Here is an 18,627-nt window from a genome sequence, read left to right on the forward strand (position 1 = left end):
AAACCTGTTGGACTTTAACCTGGTGTTGTTAAACTTCTTACTGAATCAGATTCTGCCAGGGATATTGTATTCCATTGGATCTGCCACCGATTTAGTTGCAGCAGTTATTGTGGGAGCGTTTTAACAATTACCATTGTTCCCCCACGCACTCCCCCCCCGCCCCCGCAGCCCTCCACTGCACTACCCCACGCCCCTCCCCCCTCCCGCTATGCTAATATTCACTGTGAGAAATTCGCAAGGGAGGGTTACATTCAGACGACAGAGGAGGCTGTGTGTTGGTGACACCTGATCTCTGATTTGTAACACACATCACAGCTCCGTCTGTAACTCAAACCCCATCGTTATGCTAATCGAACTGATGCTGAAGAGTGCAAAATGAATTACATCCAACCCCTGTCACCAAGGATTTCGCGGTTGCAATTTTAGACTTGTTTATCTCCAGCGAGTATGTAGCTTTTAATTTTACGGTGACCCTTTTAAAGACTGTTCACTGGATGTTTTGCCTCGACAATAATGGTGTGTTTATTGAGAAATTAAATGCTTTATACTTGCACCGTGACCTCAGCAGTCTCTCGAGAGAAATGTGCTGTAATGGTTCCAATCTTCAGATTGCTTAGGAGGAATGTTCTAGAAAATGCCTTCATACACAACTTTTTTATTCAAATAAGGAAAATACGACAACATCCCTCTTTCCTCTGTGATCTCCCTGTGATCCGTCGCTGAGGGGAGGGAAAAGCTGGCACTCCTCCAATTCTGGGATCTCAAATATCCCCCAATTTTAATCGCTCCATCGCTGGTGGCCTTCAGTTGCTGAAGCCCGAAGTCCTGGCATTCGTCCCATAAGTGGGCTGGCACGGTGGCACAATGGTTAGCACTGCTGCCTCACAGCGTCAGGGACCCGGGTTCGATTCCCGGCTTGGGTTATTGTCTGTGTGAAGTTTGTACATTCTCCCGTGTCTGCATGGGTTTCCTCCGGGTGTTCCGGTTTCCTCCCACAGTCCAAAGACGTGCTGGTTAGGTGCATTGGCCATTATAAATTCTCCCTCAGTGTACCTGAACAGGTGCCGGAGTGTGGCGACTAGGGGATTTTCACAGTAACTTCATTGCAGTGTTAATGTAAGCCTACTGTGGCACTAATAAATAAACTTCAAAAATTAAAAAAAAACTCTCGACTCCTTTCAGCCACTTGTTAAAAGCTGCCTCTCTGGTCTGGTTTTTGGTTACTCGCCTGATTTTTGGCTGCACACTGTCCCCCTGTCTGCGTGGGTTTCCTCCGGGTGCTCCGGTTTCCTCCCACACTCCGAAAGAACTGCTAGTTAGGTCCATTGGCCATGCTAAATTCTCCCTCAGTGAACCTAAACAGGCACCAGAGTGTGGCAACTGGAGTGGCAGCAGTGTGTACCATCTACAGGACGCACTGCAGAAACTCACCAAGGATCCTTGGACAACACCTTCCAAACATTCTACTGTCTAGAAGGACAAGAGCAGCAGATACCTGGGAAGACCACCACCTGGAGTTACCACTTGAACTCACTCACCACTCACTTGGAAATATATCGCCGTTGCCTCACTGTCACTGGGTCAAAATCCCAGAGGTAGTAGTAGAGGCGGGTACAATTTTGTCTTTTAAAAAGTATTTAGACAGTTACATGGGTAAGATGGGTATAGAGGGATATGGGCCAAATGCAGGCAATTTGGACTAGCCTAGGGGTTTAAAAAAAAAGTGCGGCACGGACAAGTTGGGCCGAAGGGACTGTTTCAATGCTGTAAACCTCTATGGCTCTAACTCTCTCCCTAACAGCACTGTGGGTATATCTACACCTCAAGGACTGCAGCGATTCAAGAAAGCAGCTCACCACCACCTTCTCAAGGGCAACTAGGGATGGACAATAAATGCTGGTCTAGTCAGTGATGCCCATGTCCCCTGAATGAATATGGAACAAGGAATCAAATGTTGGCTGATTATTCTTCTGTGCAAGACCCCGGAGGTTTCAATATGTCAAAGGTGCCATATAAATGAAGGCTGTTGTTGTTGTCCCAAATCGTGCTGCTTCAGCCTCATCCACGGGGAGATGGGTGACACCTTTAGTTGCCTGCGCTGCCGGACTACTTGATTTCATTTCTTTGTCCTCCATCACCCTCACAGACATTTCCCTGAAGTAATTATACCAACAAAGCCAAAGGTTAATTTGATGTTCAAATGATTTAATTGATTGAGAAGAAAGATTCACATTTCTAGCAGAAGATAATTACCAGAGAGGAGGTCACTAGACCATTCTTATTTCATCCATTCGGGGGAATCAAGAACAACAGCTGCCTTTTATACAGCACCCTTAATGCCAAAAAACATCGCGAGGCCTTTTCCAAGGTCATTAATCAGATAAAAACTGACACCACGTTGAAAAGGGGTAATCCTAAAATATTAGAGGGGTGGAGAGACAGAGCGGATTTGGGATAGAAACATAGAAACATAGAAGATAGAAGCAGGAGGAGGCCATTCAGCCCTTCGAGCCTGCTCCTCCATTCATCACGATCATGGCTGATTGTCCAACTCAATAGCCTAATCCTGCTTTCTCCCCATAACTTTGATCCCATTCGCCCCAAGTGTTATATCCAGCCACCTCTTGAATATATTCAATGTTTTGGCATCAACTACTTCCTGTGGTCATGAATTCCACAGGCTCACCACTCTTTGGGTGAAGAAATGCCTCCTCTCCGTCCTAAATGGCCTACCCTGAATCCTCAGACTGTGAGCCCTGGTTCTGGACTCCCCCACCATTGGGAATATCCAGAAATTCCAGGATTGAAACTGAAGCTGGACAGCTGAAGGTCCAGCTGTCAATAGTACAGTCATGTTGTACCAGGGTAATGATGTATTCGAGAAAATTCCACAGCACAGGCCCGATGGTAGAAAGGATGTCAGCTTTTGCTTTGAGATGATAAAGGATAAGGAAGCAATATGGGACAACGAACACAGTGACTCACCTGATGAAGGAGCGGCGCTCCGAAAGCTCCTGATTCCAAATAAACCTGTTGGACTTTAACCTGGTGTTGTGAGACTTCTTACTGTGCTTACCCCAGTCCAACGCTGGCACCTCCCCTTTGAGGGGGTAGAGCTGACTGGTGGCGATTTAACCTGAGGATCACCACACCTCAGGCGAGGGGCACAGCGGCACCGTGGCACAGTGGTTAGCACTGCTGCCTCACAGTGCCAGGGACCCAGGTTCAATTCTGGCCTTGGGTGACTGTCTGTCTGGAGTTTGCTCGTTCTCCCCGTGTCTACGTGGGTTTTCTCGGGTGCTCCGGTTTCCTCCCACTGCCCAAAGATGCGCAGGTTAGGTGGATTGGCCATCCTAAATTGCCCCTCAATGTCAGGGGGTCTAACTAGGGTAAATAAATGGCGTTACGGGAAGAGGGTCTGGGTGGGATTGTTGTCGGTGCAGGCTCAATGGGCTGAATGGCCACATTCTGCACTGTAGGGATTCTATGGGCAAGGTTGGGAAGGTGGGGCCTTCGTGAATAACCTCAGAATCCTTGCCGTTGGTGTCACTCTGCATCACTAGCCAGCTGTCCAGCCAGCTGAGTTAACCAACTCCCCACATTAATATGAGGAGAGAGAGTTCAACGAATTGAAATTTCAACGGGACAGCGATGGGAGAGCAGAGGCCTCGAATAGATAAAATACAGGTGGCAATGACTTAGAAAGAGGTTGAACCCATCGATGAGGTGACAGAACTTTCCGAAGGAGCGCTGTTTGCTTTTTAAAAAAGTTATTAGCTACTTTCCTCTCCCCTCACTGGATTGACTCTGGGTGATTTCCACACTTTACACAGGATGCGCTGGCTTTACAGAAAAGTGTTCCGCAAATTGTTCCAGAGATGAGGGGCTACCTGAGCAGGGAGTTAGAGGAGGTGGAAACAGAATGAGAAATAAAAGGTAATAAAAGTGAAAGTAAAAGAGGAATACAGAAGAATAGAATCCCTACAGTGCAGAAGGAGGCCATTTGGTCCATCGAGTCTGTACCGATCACAATCCCATCCAGGCCCTATTCCTGGAATCCCACACATTTACCCTGCCAATCCCCCCGACACTAAGGGGCAATTTAGCATGGCCAATCAACCTAACCCGCACATCTTTGGACTGTGGGAGGAAACCGCAAACTCCACACAGACAGTGACCCGAGGCTGGAATTGAACCCGGTTCCCTGGCGCTGTGAGGCAGCAGTGCTAACCACTGTGCCACCCTGCTGCCCTGTGCCGTATACATGGGGATAAAAGGCAAAAAATGAACAGTGGCTCTGTCATCCCTAGAGATAGGTTTAGTGTAAGGGAAAATGGCAGGAAAACAAAATTAAGAGTTCTGTGTCTTAATGCACAGCGCGTAAAAAACAAGACAAACTGACGACACATATAGAGTTAAATGGGAAGGATCCGATGGCCATTACTAAGGCAAGGAATCAAAGTTGGGAAATCAATATTAAGGGTTATTTGACTTTTAGGAAGGACAGATGGAAAAGGTGGTGGAGTAGCTCCACTAACAAGGGAGGAAGTAAGTACAGTTCTGAGGGCTGATCTTGGCTCAGAGGATGTGGAGCCAATTTGGGTGGAAGTGATAATTACCAAAGGATGGAAGAGGATGGTTGGAGTATTGTGTAGGCCCCTGAAAAGTAACCACACTGTAGGAAAGAGTTTAATTCAAGAAATGAATGCATGTCAAAAAAGCACTGCATTAATCATGATGACTCTAATTTCCATACAAATTGGGCTAATCAAATTGGAAATGGCAGCCAAGAGAATGAATTCATCGGGTGCATTTAGAATAGTTTCTTGGAGCAATATGTTATCGAATCAACTAAGGATCAGGTTATTTTGGATCTGGGAATGTGTAATAAGGTAGGTTTAATGAATGATCTCCAGTTAAGGATCCCTTTGGAAATAGTGACCACAATATGATAAAATTTAGCATTCAGCTTGAGTGAGAGAAAATTGGGACTGAAATATTAGTAAAGGAGGCAAATGGTATGTTGGTCTTCATAGCGAGAGGATTTGAGTATAGGGATAGGGGTGTTTTACTACAATTGTATAGGGCATTGGTGAGGCCACACCTGGAGTATTGTGTGCAGTTTTGGTGTCCTTATCTGAGGAAGGGTGTCCTTGCTACAGAGGGAGGACAGCGAAGGTTTACCAGGCTGATTCCGGGGATGGCAGGTCTGTCATATGAGGAGAGACTAAGTCAGTTAGGGTTATATTCACTGGAGTTTAGAAGAGTGAGACGGGATCTCAGAGAAATTTATAAAATTCTAACAGGGTTCGACAGAGTAGATTCAGCAAGGATGTTCCCAATGGTGGGGGAGTCCAGGACTAGGGGTCATAGTTTGAGGGTAAGGGGTAAACCTTTTAGAATTGAGGTGAGGAGAAATTTCTCCACCCAGAGGGTGGTGAATGTGTGGAATTCGCTACCATAGAAAGTAGTTGAGGCCAAAATGTCTGATTTCAAGAAGAAATTAGATGCAGCTCTAGAGGCTAAAGGGATCAAGGGATATGGGGGAAGGGGGGGAATCAGGATATTGAATTCAATGATCAGCCATGATCAAGAAGAATGGCGGAGCAGGTTTGAAGGGCCGAATGGCCTCCTCCTGCGTCTAGTTTCTATGTTTCTGTGTTAAGCATAAAGAAGGGGAATTACAAAAGGTATGAGGTTGGAATTGGCCAAAGTGGACTGGTCATAAAGATCTGTGGTCAAGACCACAGAGGATCAGTGGCTGACATTTAGGGAGATAATTCATAACTCCCAGCAAAAATCCCAACGAGGAGGAAAGCCTCTAAGGGGAGGAAGAACCTACCGCGGATAACCAAGGAAGTTAAGGAGGGTATGAAGTTGAAAGCGGGAACATAAGATGGCAAAGGTTAGTGATGGGCCAGAAGAGTGGGATAGATTCAGAATGCAGCTAAGAGGGACTAAAAATAATCAGGAAAGAGAAAATGAGCCATGAGGGCAGGCGAGTGTTGCAAAGTCGGTGATTGTAAAATTGTCTGTTAAAAGGTGGTGTTTTTTTAAGTACATCAGGAACTCAGAGTGAAACATTTGTATCAAAAGGCCAGGCGGCAGTTTTTACCAAGACAACAAACAGGCGTTTGAATTTAGCCAATCAAATTTGAATCAGGCACTTAGTTACCAGCAACCTATTAGATTTGAATTTGATGGCTTTGGCAACCTGTGACCAATCATATTCTGGGAAATATTGATATGTCATCACGCGTTAAGAGAAGGGAGGCAGTGGCACAAAAGCAGAAAAGCAACTGCCACCTGCCGAGTAAAAGCTTAGTTCAGCTTTCAGAGAGAGAGAGAACCGCAGGCTCACATGGCCTCATTCCTGTCTTTAAAGAAAGCCTCATCTCAATAGTGAAGATAGCAAAGAAGACAGAATATTCCAGAAGACGGCAAACCTGGTTGTAATTTAGAGAGAGTGAGTAAAATTCTATTTTGTTTTGTTACTAAGTGGAAATTGGATTTATCTAAACAGCATTCCATTAGAATCGTGTTTTATTCGGGGTTTGTTAATAGTTTAGTTAACCTGTTCGCTGTTAGTTAGATAAATAAATTGTTGCTTGTTGACTTTAGAGAGAGTGTCAGGGAGTTATTTTGATTTAACCACTAAAAGTTGCTGAAGAGCAGATCGTACCACTTCGCACTCACTTTTACAGATGATGAGGGTGAGGTACTCCTCTTTGAGTGGTTAGGTGTTATTCTCAGAGGGGGGATCCACCTCCGCTTCATAACACTAGCGAGAAACATAAAAACAGACAATAGGAACTCTCTAAGTACATTAAAAGGAAGTGAGAAGTAAAAGTAAGTACTGGCCCCTTCGAGAATGAAACTGGGGAAGTAATTATGGGGAATGAGGAAATGGCAGGAATTAGATCGATATTTTGCGCTGCTTTTTATTGTAGAGGATACTGCAACCATCCCAGAAATAATAAAAAATATGGGGGAGGAATTAAATTAAACCATCACCAGAGAATTAGTTTTAGGCAAACGAATGAGGTTAAAGGTTGACAAATCCCCTGGAGCAGATGGTTCGCACCCCAGCGTCTTAACGGAGAGAGCGACAGAAATCATGGATGCACTGGTTATCATTTTCCTAAATCCTCGGATTCTGGAACTGTGCCAAAAGACTGGAAAACTGCCAATGTGGCACCGTTGTTCAAAAGGGGAGGAGGCAAAATGCAGGAAACGACAGGCCAGTTAGTCCACTTCAGTTATTGGAAAAAGGAGAGAATGGGAGGATGTTTCCACTCGTGTGAGAGGGTAGAACCACAGGTCATAGTTGCAGAACAATGGGGTGCTGATTTAAGACGGATTTGAGAGATAATTTCTTTTCTTAAAGAGTGGTGAATCTTCGGAATTCTTTACCCCGGAAAGCTGTGGGGCTGAGTCCTTAAACTTTTTCAAAGCTGTGATCGATAGATTTTTAATTAGTTGCGGACTCAACCATTACCATCAAGCCAGGGGATCAACCCTGGTTCAATGGAGAGTGCAGAAGAGTATGCCAGGAACAGCACCAGGCATACCTAAAAATGAGGCGTCAACCTGGTGAAGCTGCCAAACAGGGCTACTTGCATGCCAAACGGCATAAACAGCAAGTGATAGACAGAGTTAAGCGTTCCCACAACCAACAGATCAAATCCAAATAACTCACTGGAGGAGGAGGCTCCACAAATATCCCCATCCTCAATGATGGAGGAGCCCAGCACAGCAGTGCAAGATAAGGCTGAAGCATTTGCAGCAATCTCCAATCAGAAGTGCCGAGTGGATGATCCATCTTGGCCTCCTCCAGGGGTCCCCAGCATCTCAGATGTCAGTCTCCAGCCAATTCGATTCACTCCATGTGATATCAAGAAACGGTTGGAGGCACTGGATACTGCAAAGGCAATGGGCCCTGATAACATACCGGCAATAGTACTGAAGGCTCGTGCCCCAGGACTTGCTGCTCCCCACTTACCTGGATGGGTGCAGCTCCAACAACACTCAAGAAGCTTGACACCATCCAGGACAAAGCAGCCCACTTGATTGGCACCACATCTACAAACATTTAATCTCTCCATCACCGACGCTCAGTAGCAGCAGTGTGTACTATCTACAAGATGCACTGCAGCAATTCACCAAAGATCCTTAGACAGCATCTTCCAAACCCAGGACCACTTCCACCTAGAAGGACAAGGGCAGCAGATACATGGGAACACCACCCCTCCAAGCCACTCACCATCCTGACTTGGAAATATATCACCGTTCCTTCGCAGTCGTTGGGTCAAAATCCTGGAATTCCCTCCCTAACGGTATTGTGGGTCAACCCACAGCACGGGGACTGCAGCGATTCAAGAAGGCAGCTCACCACCACCTTCTCAAGGGCAACTAGGGATGGGCAATAAATGCTGGCCAGCCAGCGACGCCCATGTTCCACGAATGAATAATAAAAAGGCAGGAAAGTTGACTTAGTGGGTGTTAGATCAGCCATGATCTTATTAAATGCTGGAGCAGGCTCGAAGGGCTGAATGGCCTCTTCCTGTTCCTTTCTCGAATGGCCTATGGTTGCCTGGGCAAAGTGGAAAAACTGGGGCTTATCTCCTGAAAGAGAAGGTTGAGAGGAGATTTAATAAAAGTGTTCAAAAGTATGAGGTGAAATGTAGATGGGCGAAAGTGTTCCCATTGGTGGCAGGGTCACCGGTTTTATGTGATTGACAAGAATAATGAAAGATGACACATTGATTGGTTGGGATATGGATTGTATTGCCTGAGAGTGTGGAGGAGGCAGATTCTATCAAGCTTCCAGAAAAGAATTGGAGAATTCTCTGGAAGGAAAATAAGTCACTGATTTCCCTGGAAACAGTGGGTGTGGGATGGGTGGGACTCGCTAAATTACAGAGTGCTAGCATGGATACAATGGGGTGAATGGCCTCCTTTTCTACTGTAACAATTCCATAATTCAAAATGTCACTCAACACTTAGCCATTTTTTACTGGGTTTTTTACTTAGGTTTTTGCTGAAAATCTCCATGTTCAATATCTGGTGGTGGTTTAGGTTGAGACCAGGGCCAGGAGTTTACCACCTCGCCCCGCCCGAGGTGTCTAGGATCCCGCCCGAGGCCAACGGAGAATGCCGTTCTGCGAACCTCGCCCGCCCCGATTCTGGGGCCTTGATTCTGGGGCCTTGATTCTGAGGCCCCGATTCTGGGGCCTCGATTCTGGGGCCCTGATTCTGGGGCCTTGATTCTGAGGCCCTGATTCTGGGGCCCTGATTCTGGGGCCTCGATTCTGAGGCCCCGATTCTGGGGTCTCGATTCTGGGGCCTCGATTCTGGGGCCTCGATTCTGAGGCCCCGATTCTGGGGCCTCGATTCTGGGGCGGGCGAGGCGGTAAAATTCCGTCCCAGGCCGTAATGTTTCTCATGTGCCCACTCAGAGGAATGAAAAGTGATTGGTCCAGCCGGATTCCTGCCTGCTGAAGCGATGTTGACGGCTGTTTATACAGTTTTTCTATTCCTGTTAATCTGCCTGATAGTCAAATTCATTATCTTACAGGGAGCAGGAATAAGATTCATCAATCTAATGTGTCTGCACTCTGACCCCTTTTTGAATGAAGTCATTGCATTAACTGGTTTCCAATTAACAGTTACCTTCCCGGTGGCCAGTGACTCACGCTTAAAGGAATCATTAATGCCTCACAGATTTCTTTCTGGGATAAACACCACCCACTTCTCCCTGAGGATTAATTTGTTTCTCCACTTCCGTCACACTGAGATTTTCGATTCATTTCCATGTGAGTCCCAGTGACCTTTCATAGAATCGTAGAATCCCTACAGTGCAGGAAGAGGCCATTCAGCCCATCGAGCCTGCATTGACAACAATCCCACCCAGGCCCTATCCCCGTAACCCCATGGTATTTACCCTGCTAGTCTCCCTGACACTAAAGGGCAATTTAGCACGGCCAATCCACCTAACCCGCACATCTTTGGACTGTGGGAGGAAAGCAGAGCACCCGGAGGAAACCCACGCAGACACGGGGAGAACGTGCAAACTCCACGCAGACAGTGACCCAAGCCGGGAATCGAACCTGGGTCCGTGGTGCTGTGGGGCAGCAGTGCTAACCGCTGTGCCACCGTGCCTCCCGTAAGCCTTTGTTTAGGTGTAAGAGATGTTGCTTAAGATTCCCCTGGTGAATAAAGAAAGTGAGAATTCAGACAGTGTCATAGATCATAGAAACCCTACAGTGCAGAAGGAGGCCATTTGGCCCATCGAGTCTGCACCGACCACAATCCCACCCAGGCCCTATCCCCACATATTTACCCGCTAATCCCTCTAACCTACGCATCCCAGGACTCTAAGGGGCAATTTTTAACCTGGCCAATCAACCTAACCCGCACATCTTTGGACTGTGGGAGGACACCGGAGCACCCGGAGGAAACCCACGCAGACATGAGGAGAATGTGCAAACTCCACACAGACAGTGACCCAAGCCGGGAATCGAACCCGGGACCCTGGAGCTGTGAAGTAGCAGTGCTAACCACTGTGCTACCGTGCCGCCCCTGTCATTGGTGCTCCTGACCCGGGATAGTGTCTGCTGTCCACAGCATGGAGGAGATTGTCGAATCCAGTCCATTTCTCAACCAACCATTAGTGACTGAGTTGATTGTTGAGCAGTAAGGCAGCAGCATTGGGTAAAAAAACCCCAGGGAAGAGGGAGGAGGTAAAATACCAACCAAACTATTATCCCAGAGATCTAGCGTGGCAAAGCTGCTTTGCTCCCCTGTATGTGCATCATCAGGGCTGAGGAAGCAGATCTCTGTTCTGGATTAGGGAAATTGATCCCTGGGTTCTAGGTTAGGGAAATTGTTCCCAGTTCAAGGGTTCAGGGGGTTGATCCATGTTTAAAATCAGGGAATTCGATCTCAGTTCTAGATTACAGAAATTGATCCCTATTCTGGATTAGGGGAGTTGATCCTGGTTCTGGATTAGGGAAGTTGATTCCTGTTCTGGATTAGGGGAGGTAATGTTTTGAGAACATTTTTGCACGGTGACAATGGGGAACCTGTGGATGTGGTGTATCTGGATTTCCAGAAGGCATTTGACAAGGTGCCGCACCAAAGACTGCTACATAAGATAAAGGTGCACGGTGTTACAGGTAATGTATTAGCATGGATAGAGGATTGGTTAACTAACAGAAAGCAAAGAGCGGGGGTAAATGGGTGTTTTTCTGGTTGGCGATCAGTGACTAGTGGTGTGCCTCAGGGATCAGTGTTGGGACCGCAATTGTTTACGATTTACATTGATGATTTGGAGTTGGGGACCAAGTGTAGGGTGTCGAAGTTCGCAGATGACACTAAGATGGGTGGCAGAGCAAAGTGTGCAGAGGACGCTGAAAGCCTGCAAAGGGATATAGATAGTCTAAGTGAGTGGGCAAGGGTCTGGCAGATGGAGTACAATGTTGGTAAATGTGAGGTCATCCATTTTGGTAGGAATAACAGCAAAATGGACTATTATTTAAATGGTACAAAATTGCAGCATGCTGCTGTGCAGAGGAACCTGGGTGTCCTTGTGCAGGAATCTCAAGGAGTTGGTTTGCAGGTGCAGCAGGTAATTAAGAAGGCAAATGGAATTTTGTCCTTCATTACTAGAGGGACAGAGTTTAAAAACAGCGAGGTTATGTTGCAGCTGTATAAGGTGCTGGTGAGGCCACACCTGGAGTACTGTGTACAGTTTTGGTCTCCTTACTTGAGAAAGGATATACTGGCACTGGAGGGGGTGCAGAGGAGATTCACTAGGTTGATTCCAGAGTTGAGAGGGTTGGCTTATGAGGAGAGACTGAGTAGACTGGGGCTATACTCATTGGAATTCAGAAGAATGAGGGGAGATTTTATAGAAACATATAAGATTATGAAGGGAATAGATAAGATAGAAGCAGGGAAGTTGTTTCCACTGGTGGATGAAACTAGAACTAGGGGGCATAGCCTCAAAATAAGGGGAAGCAGATTTAGGACTGAGTTGAGGAGGAACCTCTTCACACAAAGGGTTGTGAATCTGTGGAATCCCCTGCCCAGTGAAGCAGTTGAGGCTACCTCATTGAATGTTTTTAAGGCAAGGATAGATAAATTTTTGAGCAGTAAAGGGATTAAGGGTTATGGTGAGCGGGCGGGTAAGTGGAGCTGAGTCCACAAAAAGATCAGCCATGATCTTATTGAATGGCGGAGCAGGCTCGAGGGGCCAGATGGCCTATTCCTGCTCCTAGTTCTTATGTTCTTATCCCTGTTCTGGATTAGGGGAGTTGATTCCTGTTCTGGATTAAGGGAGTTGATCCATGTTCTGGAGTGGGGAGTTTTTAAATCTCAGTTCTAGATCACAGAAATTTATCCCTGTTCTGGATTAGGGAAGTTGATCTCTGTTCTGGATTAGGGAAGCTGATCCCTGTTCTGGATTAGGGAAGCTGATCCCTGTTCTGGATTGTGGGAGTTGATCCCTGTTCAGGATTAGGGGAGTTGATCCCAGTTCTGGATTAGGGAAACTGATCCCTGTTCTGGATTAGGGGATTTGATCCCTGTTCTGGATTAGGAAAGTTGATCTCTGTTCTGGATTAGGGAAGCCGATCCCTGTTCTGGATTAGGGGATTTGATCCCTGTTCAGGATTAGGGGAGTTGATCCCAGTTCTGGATTAGGGAAGATGATCCCTGTTCTGGATTAGGGGATTTGATACCTATTCTGGATTAGGGAAGTTGATCACTGTTCTGGATTAGGGAATCTGATCCCTGTTCTGGATTAGGGGAGTTGATCCCTGTTCAGGATTAGGGAAGTTGATCCCTGTTCAGGATTAGGGAAGTTGATCCCTGTTCTAGATTATGGAAGTTGATCCTGGTTCTGGATTGGGGAAGTTGATCCCTCTACAGGTTGGAACGTGTATGCGGAGAATAATTTCTGTCTGATTCGCTGCTTTTGCCCCTTTCCCAGTACCGGCACCTTCCTGGTGACTGATTTGTCTGTAAAATATCCGCCTCTCTGCTCATCACATTTAAAACCTCCTGCTGGGAATTTGATCTTCAATCTCAGTGAAGCTGGACGGTGATGTGTCCAGATTCGCTGCAGCAGGTGTTAATGGATAATGATGGTGAACCATGGCTGATGATTTATTTCTGAAATTAATTACCCCCCGCTGGCTCTCTTCTTGAACCCAAGGACTCTGGGGCAATTATCGGTCACCTTTCTGGTGAACTCTGCTTCCTCAATCCAGGCGTGGGATTAACAGCATCAGTTAGTTGGGCGGCACGGTGGCACAGTGGTTAGCACTGCTGCTTCACAGCGCCAGGAACCCAGGTTCAATTCCTGGCTTGGGTCACTGTCTGTGTGGAGTCTGCATGTTCTCCCCATGTCTGCGTGGGTTTCCCCGGGTGCTCTGGTTTCTTCCCACAATCTGAAAGACACGCTGGTTAGGTACATTGGCCATGCTAAATTCTCCCTCAGTGTATCTGAACAGGTGCTGGAATGTGGTGACTGGGGCATTTTCATAGTAACTTCATTGCAGTGTGAATGCAAGCCTATTTGTGGCATTAATAAATAAACTTTAAACTTTTAATATATGGGCTGCATATTCATCCACTGAACCACGAGACACCCACAGAGTGTTCGCAAAGGCACCAACTTCCCTTGTGTTTGATGTATAAACTGCTCTGGATTCCCACACAGCAATACCGTAGTTAGCCAGATGGTGGGGCTGTGAGGTCCATAAATGATCCACACAAATCAAACACGATGAACAATTTGATGATTTCCTCAATAAATTAAAGTTCTGACTGCAATTTGTTGTTTTTGCCATGAATGAAATCAAGCTTTCTGCTTTCCTGACCTAATTTGCTCCTCTCTATAAATCCAGAGGGTGATTTTAACACTTACATAGTTTGTTTTAGCTGGAGTCTCTGGGTTCGATTCTCCCAGGCCGCTGCGCTGTTTTTTAGCGCAGTGAGCCGGGAGACTCGAGCGGAGGACGTTTCACTGGCTCCCCAGTGGGCGTCATGGTTTCACTGGCTCCCCAGTGGACGTCACGGCCTCTGCGCATCTCCAGCAGCCAGATTTCCGGTGCCCTCAGCTCCACGCCAGAAATCGGCGCAGAGGTGCATAATTTATTTAAATGTGAATTTACACACAATTTTAATATCATTGGCTGGCCCGGGACTGAAGTCTCCAAACCCACTAGCCTCTCCCCGTCCCTCCCCCACCAGGAGTGGTTCACGCTGCTGACCTCTGCACTGCACAGAAGTTGGGAGATTCTTCTCTGAACTCCCACTGAAAAAACCAGTGTGAATTACTCCAGTTTTTCATAGAATCCTACAGTGCAGAAGGAGGCCATTCAGCCCATCAAGGCTGCACCGACCACAGCCCCGCCCAGGCCCTATTCCTGTAAACCCACATGTTTACCCTTCTAATCCCCCTGACTAGAGTTAATTTCGTATGTGCAATCAACCTAACCAGCACATCTTTGGACTGTGGGAGGAAACCAGAGCACCCAGAGGAAACCCACGCAGACACGGGGAGAATGTGCAGACTCTGCACAGACAGTGACCCAAGCCGGGAATCGAACCCAGTTTCTTGACGCTGTGAGGCAGCAGTGCTAACCACTGTGCCACCGTGCCGCTCCAATCTTCACGCGAATTCGACACTTAGAATTGTTTTGGAGAATCGCACCCCCCCTCCCCCCCCCCCGCCCTGCAGACAGACTTAGGAGGGAAGGGGGTGGGTGGAGGGAATGGGGGGAGGGAGTGGGGGGGATGGGGGGGAAAATAGCGTCAGCCAGAGAGTGGAGGCAGCGACTAAATAACCCCTCTCACCGCCTCCCATTTTCTCTGCTTTGCTCCTCAAGACTTTAACTCCTCTCTGTAGCTGAGGGTGTGGGACCCGTTCCCCTGTGCAAATGTCACCAGTCGACCTGGTGAGGGTGTAAATCAAGAACAGCCGAGCTGGACCTCCAGCACACAGATACCCACACAAAGACACATGCACAAGTTCACAAAAACACACACACAAGCATTCAGACATGGTCTCACACACACACACTCACACACACACATATACATATATACTGTCACTAAGAACAGGGATGTAACTCAGATTTAAAGTCTGATTGTTAGAGGAGAGGTTTTATATTAATTGTGTTTGAGTGAGGCAGCCACACACTGCAGAGTTTACAGGATGGCTAAAGAGTAACGACAGCAGCTGCTGGGGTCAACTAAGCTCCCAGGACTGATTCTGAGTCTGTGCTAATCTCATACAGCACATTAGCCCCCTCACACCCCGGACATTCTCTCTTCCACCTTCTTCCGTCGGGAAAAAGATACAAAAGTCTGAGGTCAGCTACCAACCGACTCAAGAACAGCTTCTTCCCTGCTGCCATCAGGCTTTTGAATGGACCTACCATATATCCTGGTGAACTGCTGCAATGACAATGATCTCTCCCTCAATGTTAACAAAATGAAGGAGATTGTCATCAACTTCAGGAAGCGTCGTGGAGGGCATGGCCCTGTCTACATCAACGGGGACGAAGTAGAAATGGTCGAGAGCTTCAGGTTTTAAGGTGCCCAGATCTCCAACAACCTGTCCTGTCCCTCCACGCTGACGCTATAGTTAAGAAAGCCCCACCAACGCCTCTACTTTCTCAGGAGTTGAAGGAAATTTGGCATGTCAGCTAAGACTCTCCATGCAGAAAAGATTTACTAGGATGCTACCAGGACTTGATGGATTGAGTTATAAGGAGAGGCTGGATAGACTGGGACTTCTTTCTCTGGAGCGCAGGAGGCTGAGGGGTGACCTTATAGAGGTCTATAAAATAATGAGGGGCACAGATCAGCTAGATAGTCAATATCTTTTCCCAAAGGTAGGGGAGTCTAAAAAACTAGAGGGCATAGGTTTAAGGTGAGAGGGGAGAGATACAAAAGGGTCCAGAGGGACAATTTTTTCACACAGAGGGTGGTGAGTGTCTGGAACAAGCTGCCAGAGGTAGCAGTAGAGGCGGGTACAATTTTGTCTTTTAAAAAGCATTTCGATAGTTACATGGGTACGATGGGTATAGAGGGATATGGGCCAAATGCGGGCAATTGGGATTAGCTTAGGGGTTTTAAAAAAAAGGCGACATGGACAAGTTGGGCCGAAGGGCCTGTTTCCATGCTGTAAACCTCTATGACTCTATGACTCTCACCAACTTTTACAGATGCACCAAAGAAAGCATTCTTTCTGGATGTATCACAGCTCAGTATGGCTCCTGCTCTGCCCAAGACCACAAGGAACTACAAAGGGTTGTGAATGAAGCCCAGTCCATCACGCAAACCAACCTCTCATCCAGAATCAGAATCAGTCCTGGGAGCTTTTAACCAGTGTGCTTATCAATCCCACCAGCTGTCCACATTTTCTGCTGCCTCGGCAAAGCAGCCAGCATATTCAAGGACCTCATGCCCCCAGACATTCCCTCTTCCACCTTCTTCCCCCTTCGGGAAAAAGATACAAAAGTCTGAGATCATGTGCCAACCAACTCAAAAACCGACTCAAAAACAGAAAAACTGGCAGCCATTTTGAGCACAGTAAGCTTCCAAGGGAAGCCATTTGATGATGATCACATTCTCTGTTTTTAGGAATGTTGATTGAGGAATAGATGTTGTCCAGGACAGTGGGAAGCCAGAAAAAACTAGTGGTCCCACAGTTATGTACGCAAAGTGTCCAGGACGTGTTTCTGGAACAGGGCCACACCTTTCCTGTTGTTCAGTTTTACCAATATGGCGAGTAGCGGGACAGATTTGTGGTGTGGAACATTCCTGAACAATCGGCAGCATGGTGGCACAGTGGTTAATACTATTGCCTCACAGTGCCAGGGACCTGGGTTCAATTCCAGCCTCGGAGTTTACATGTTCTCCCCGTGTCTGCGTGGGTTTCCTCCAGGTGCTCCGGTTTCCTCCCACGGTCCAAAGATGTGCGGGTTAGGTTGGTTGGCCATGTTAAATTGCCCCTTAGTGTCAGGAGGATTAGCAGGATAAATACGTGGGGCTCTGGGGATAGGGCCTGGATGGGATTGTCATTGGTGCAGGCTTGATGGGCCGAATGGCCTCTTTTCGCACTGTAGGGATTCAATGATTCTACACTGCCTGCCATATTGGTTCCTTAGGCACCTGTTTTGTGCCTATAAAACGGGCACAGCTCTTGGCGCAGGAACACTCACTTACTGGAGAGATTCCCCGTCCTTGTGGAACCATTCCCCCAGTCAAGAGGAACTGCATGAATCCAGCCGGGAGAATGAGGGGAGTGAGGGAAGAAACAGAAGAGCAGTTTACCTCAGGAACACCAGGGGAAGGTTAATTAGCAACACCTTTCAAATGGGGAGCAGTCAGAATCTCTGCACTGAAATTTGATGGGAGGCAAACAAGCAGATGGTGACGGGAGGAACATACTGGGCTCGATAGAACATCCCAGCGGGGAACTTCCCTGCTCCGAATTACAGCAAGTGCTGAATGTGATAGTGAGAGGAGACAACCTGAGACTGACTCTAACGGCCCTCGGTCGAGATAGTGACCCCTCCCAGCCTCAGCACTGCAGGGAAACGTGAACAGGGTGATACACAAACTAGATGCAACAACAATTCACCTGTGCTTCTTTAGTAGATGTTCACCACATTCTCTCCTCTGCGTGGGGGACTGAGGCAGCCCATTGTGCAACAGTCTTCCAGCGTGACCCCAACATTCCGATGGCCCTCCACTTAAATTCCTATCTTGCTCTCACACTGCCCTCTCTATCCTCGGCCTCCAGTGATTTCCCAATGAAATTCAGTGCGAGCTGCTGGAACAGCCCCTCTGCTTTCGTTCAGTCACTTTGCAGCCTTCCAGACTCAGCACTGAGTTCAACAATTTTGGAGAGTAACCTCTGACCCCATCTTGTTTCCTTTTCTGGGCACGATTTGGTCGTAAACTTGTTTTACGTGTTTTTGTTTTTCTGGAATGACCTCAGCAAGGCCCATGAGGTTGGCCTCTTGGGGTATGAGCTCCCTGAGTGAGGTAATGATTGCCTGCCCAATCAGGGAGTCTCACAGGTATATATATACTGAGGACCGTCAGGACTACTGACACTCCAGATTCTGACTTTGTACCTCTTAGAAGTGGAATTGAGATGTAAATAAAGGGAATCTGGTGACGGGACACCGGCCTCTGAGTTTCAGATAGAAATTGTCCATTATTCTGCCCTTCACACCTTCTCTGGACACACTGTTTCTTTCATTACCTCTCTCCATGGCCTTGCACACTCTTTTATCATTTGACATCTTGCGTCCTATCACAGGCCTTCCTTTTTGATCTTCCTCCGTTCTTCCCTTTTCCTTTGATTGAAACCTGTTACATTTCTCATTTTTCTCAGTTCTGATGAAAGGCCATCGACCTGAAACGTTAACTCCGTTTCTCTCTCCACTGATGCTGCCCGACCTGCTGAGTATTTCCAGCATCTTCTGTTTTTATTTCACATTTCCAACATCTGCAGTATTTTGCTCTCCTTATTCCATCTCCTCCCTCCCTGGGTCTCTTCACACGCGGTACCCTCCATTTCGAGGGTCAACAAGGCAA

The 18,627-nt window shown here is 47.2% G+C and overlaps 1 protein-coding gene across 1 annotated transcript in view; it reads right to left on the minus strand.

The window, feature by feature from the left end:
• The window catches only part of LOC144502062 (uncharacterized), a 51,649-nt gene extending 33,317 nt beyond the window's left edge, over positions 1-18,332 (minus strand). The window contains exon 1 of the mRNA XM_078226070.1: positions 18,293-18,332. Coding sequence (XP_078082196.1) covers positions 18,293-18,332 — 40 coding nt within the window. The remainder of the gene's footprint in view (positions 1-18,292) is intronic.
• Positions 18,333-18,627: the final 295 nt, after the last annotated feature.

The sequence above is a fragment of the Mustelus asterias genome, chromosome 12 (genome assembly GCF_964213995.1).
Source record: "Mustelus asterias chromosome 12, sMusAst1.hap1.1, whole genome shotgun sequence".
In the NCBI taxonomy this organism is placed as follows: Eukaryota; Metazoa; Chordata; class Chondrichthyes; order Carcharhiniformes; family Triakidae; genus Mustelus; species Mustelus asterias.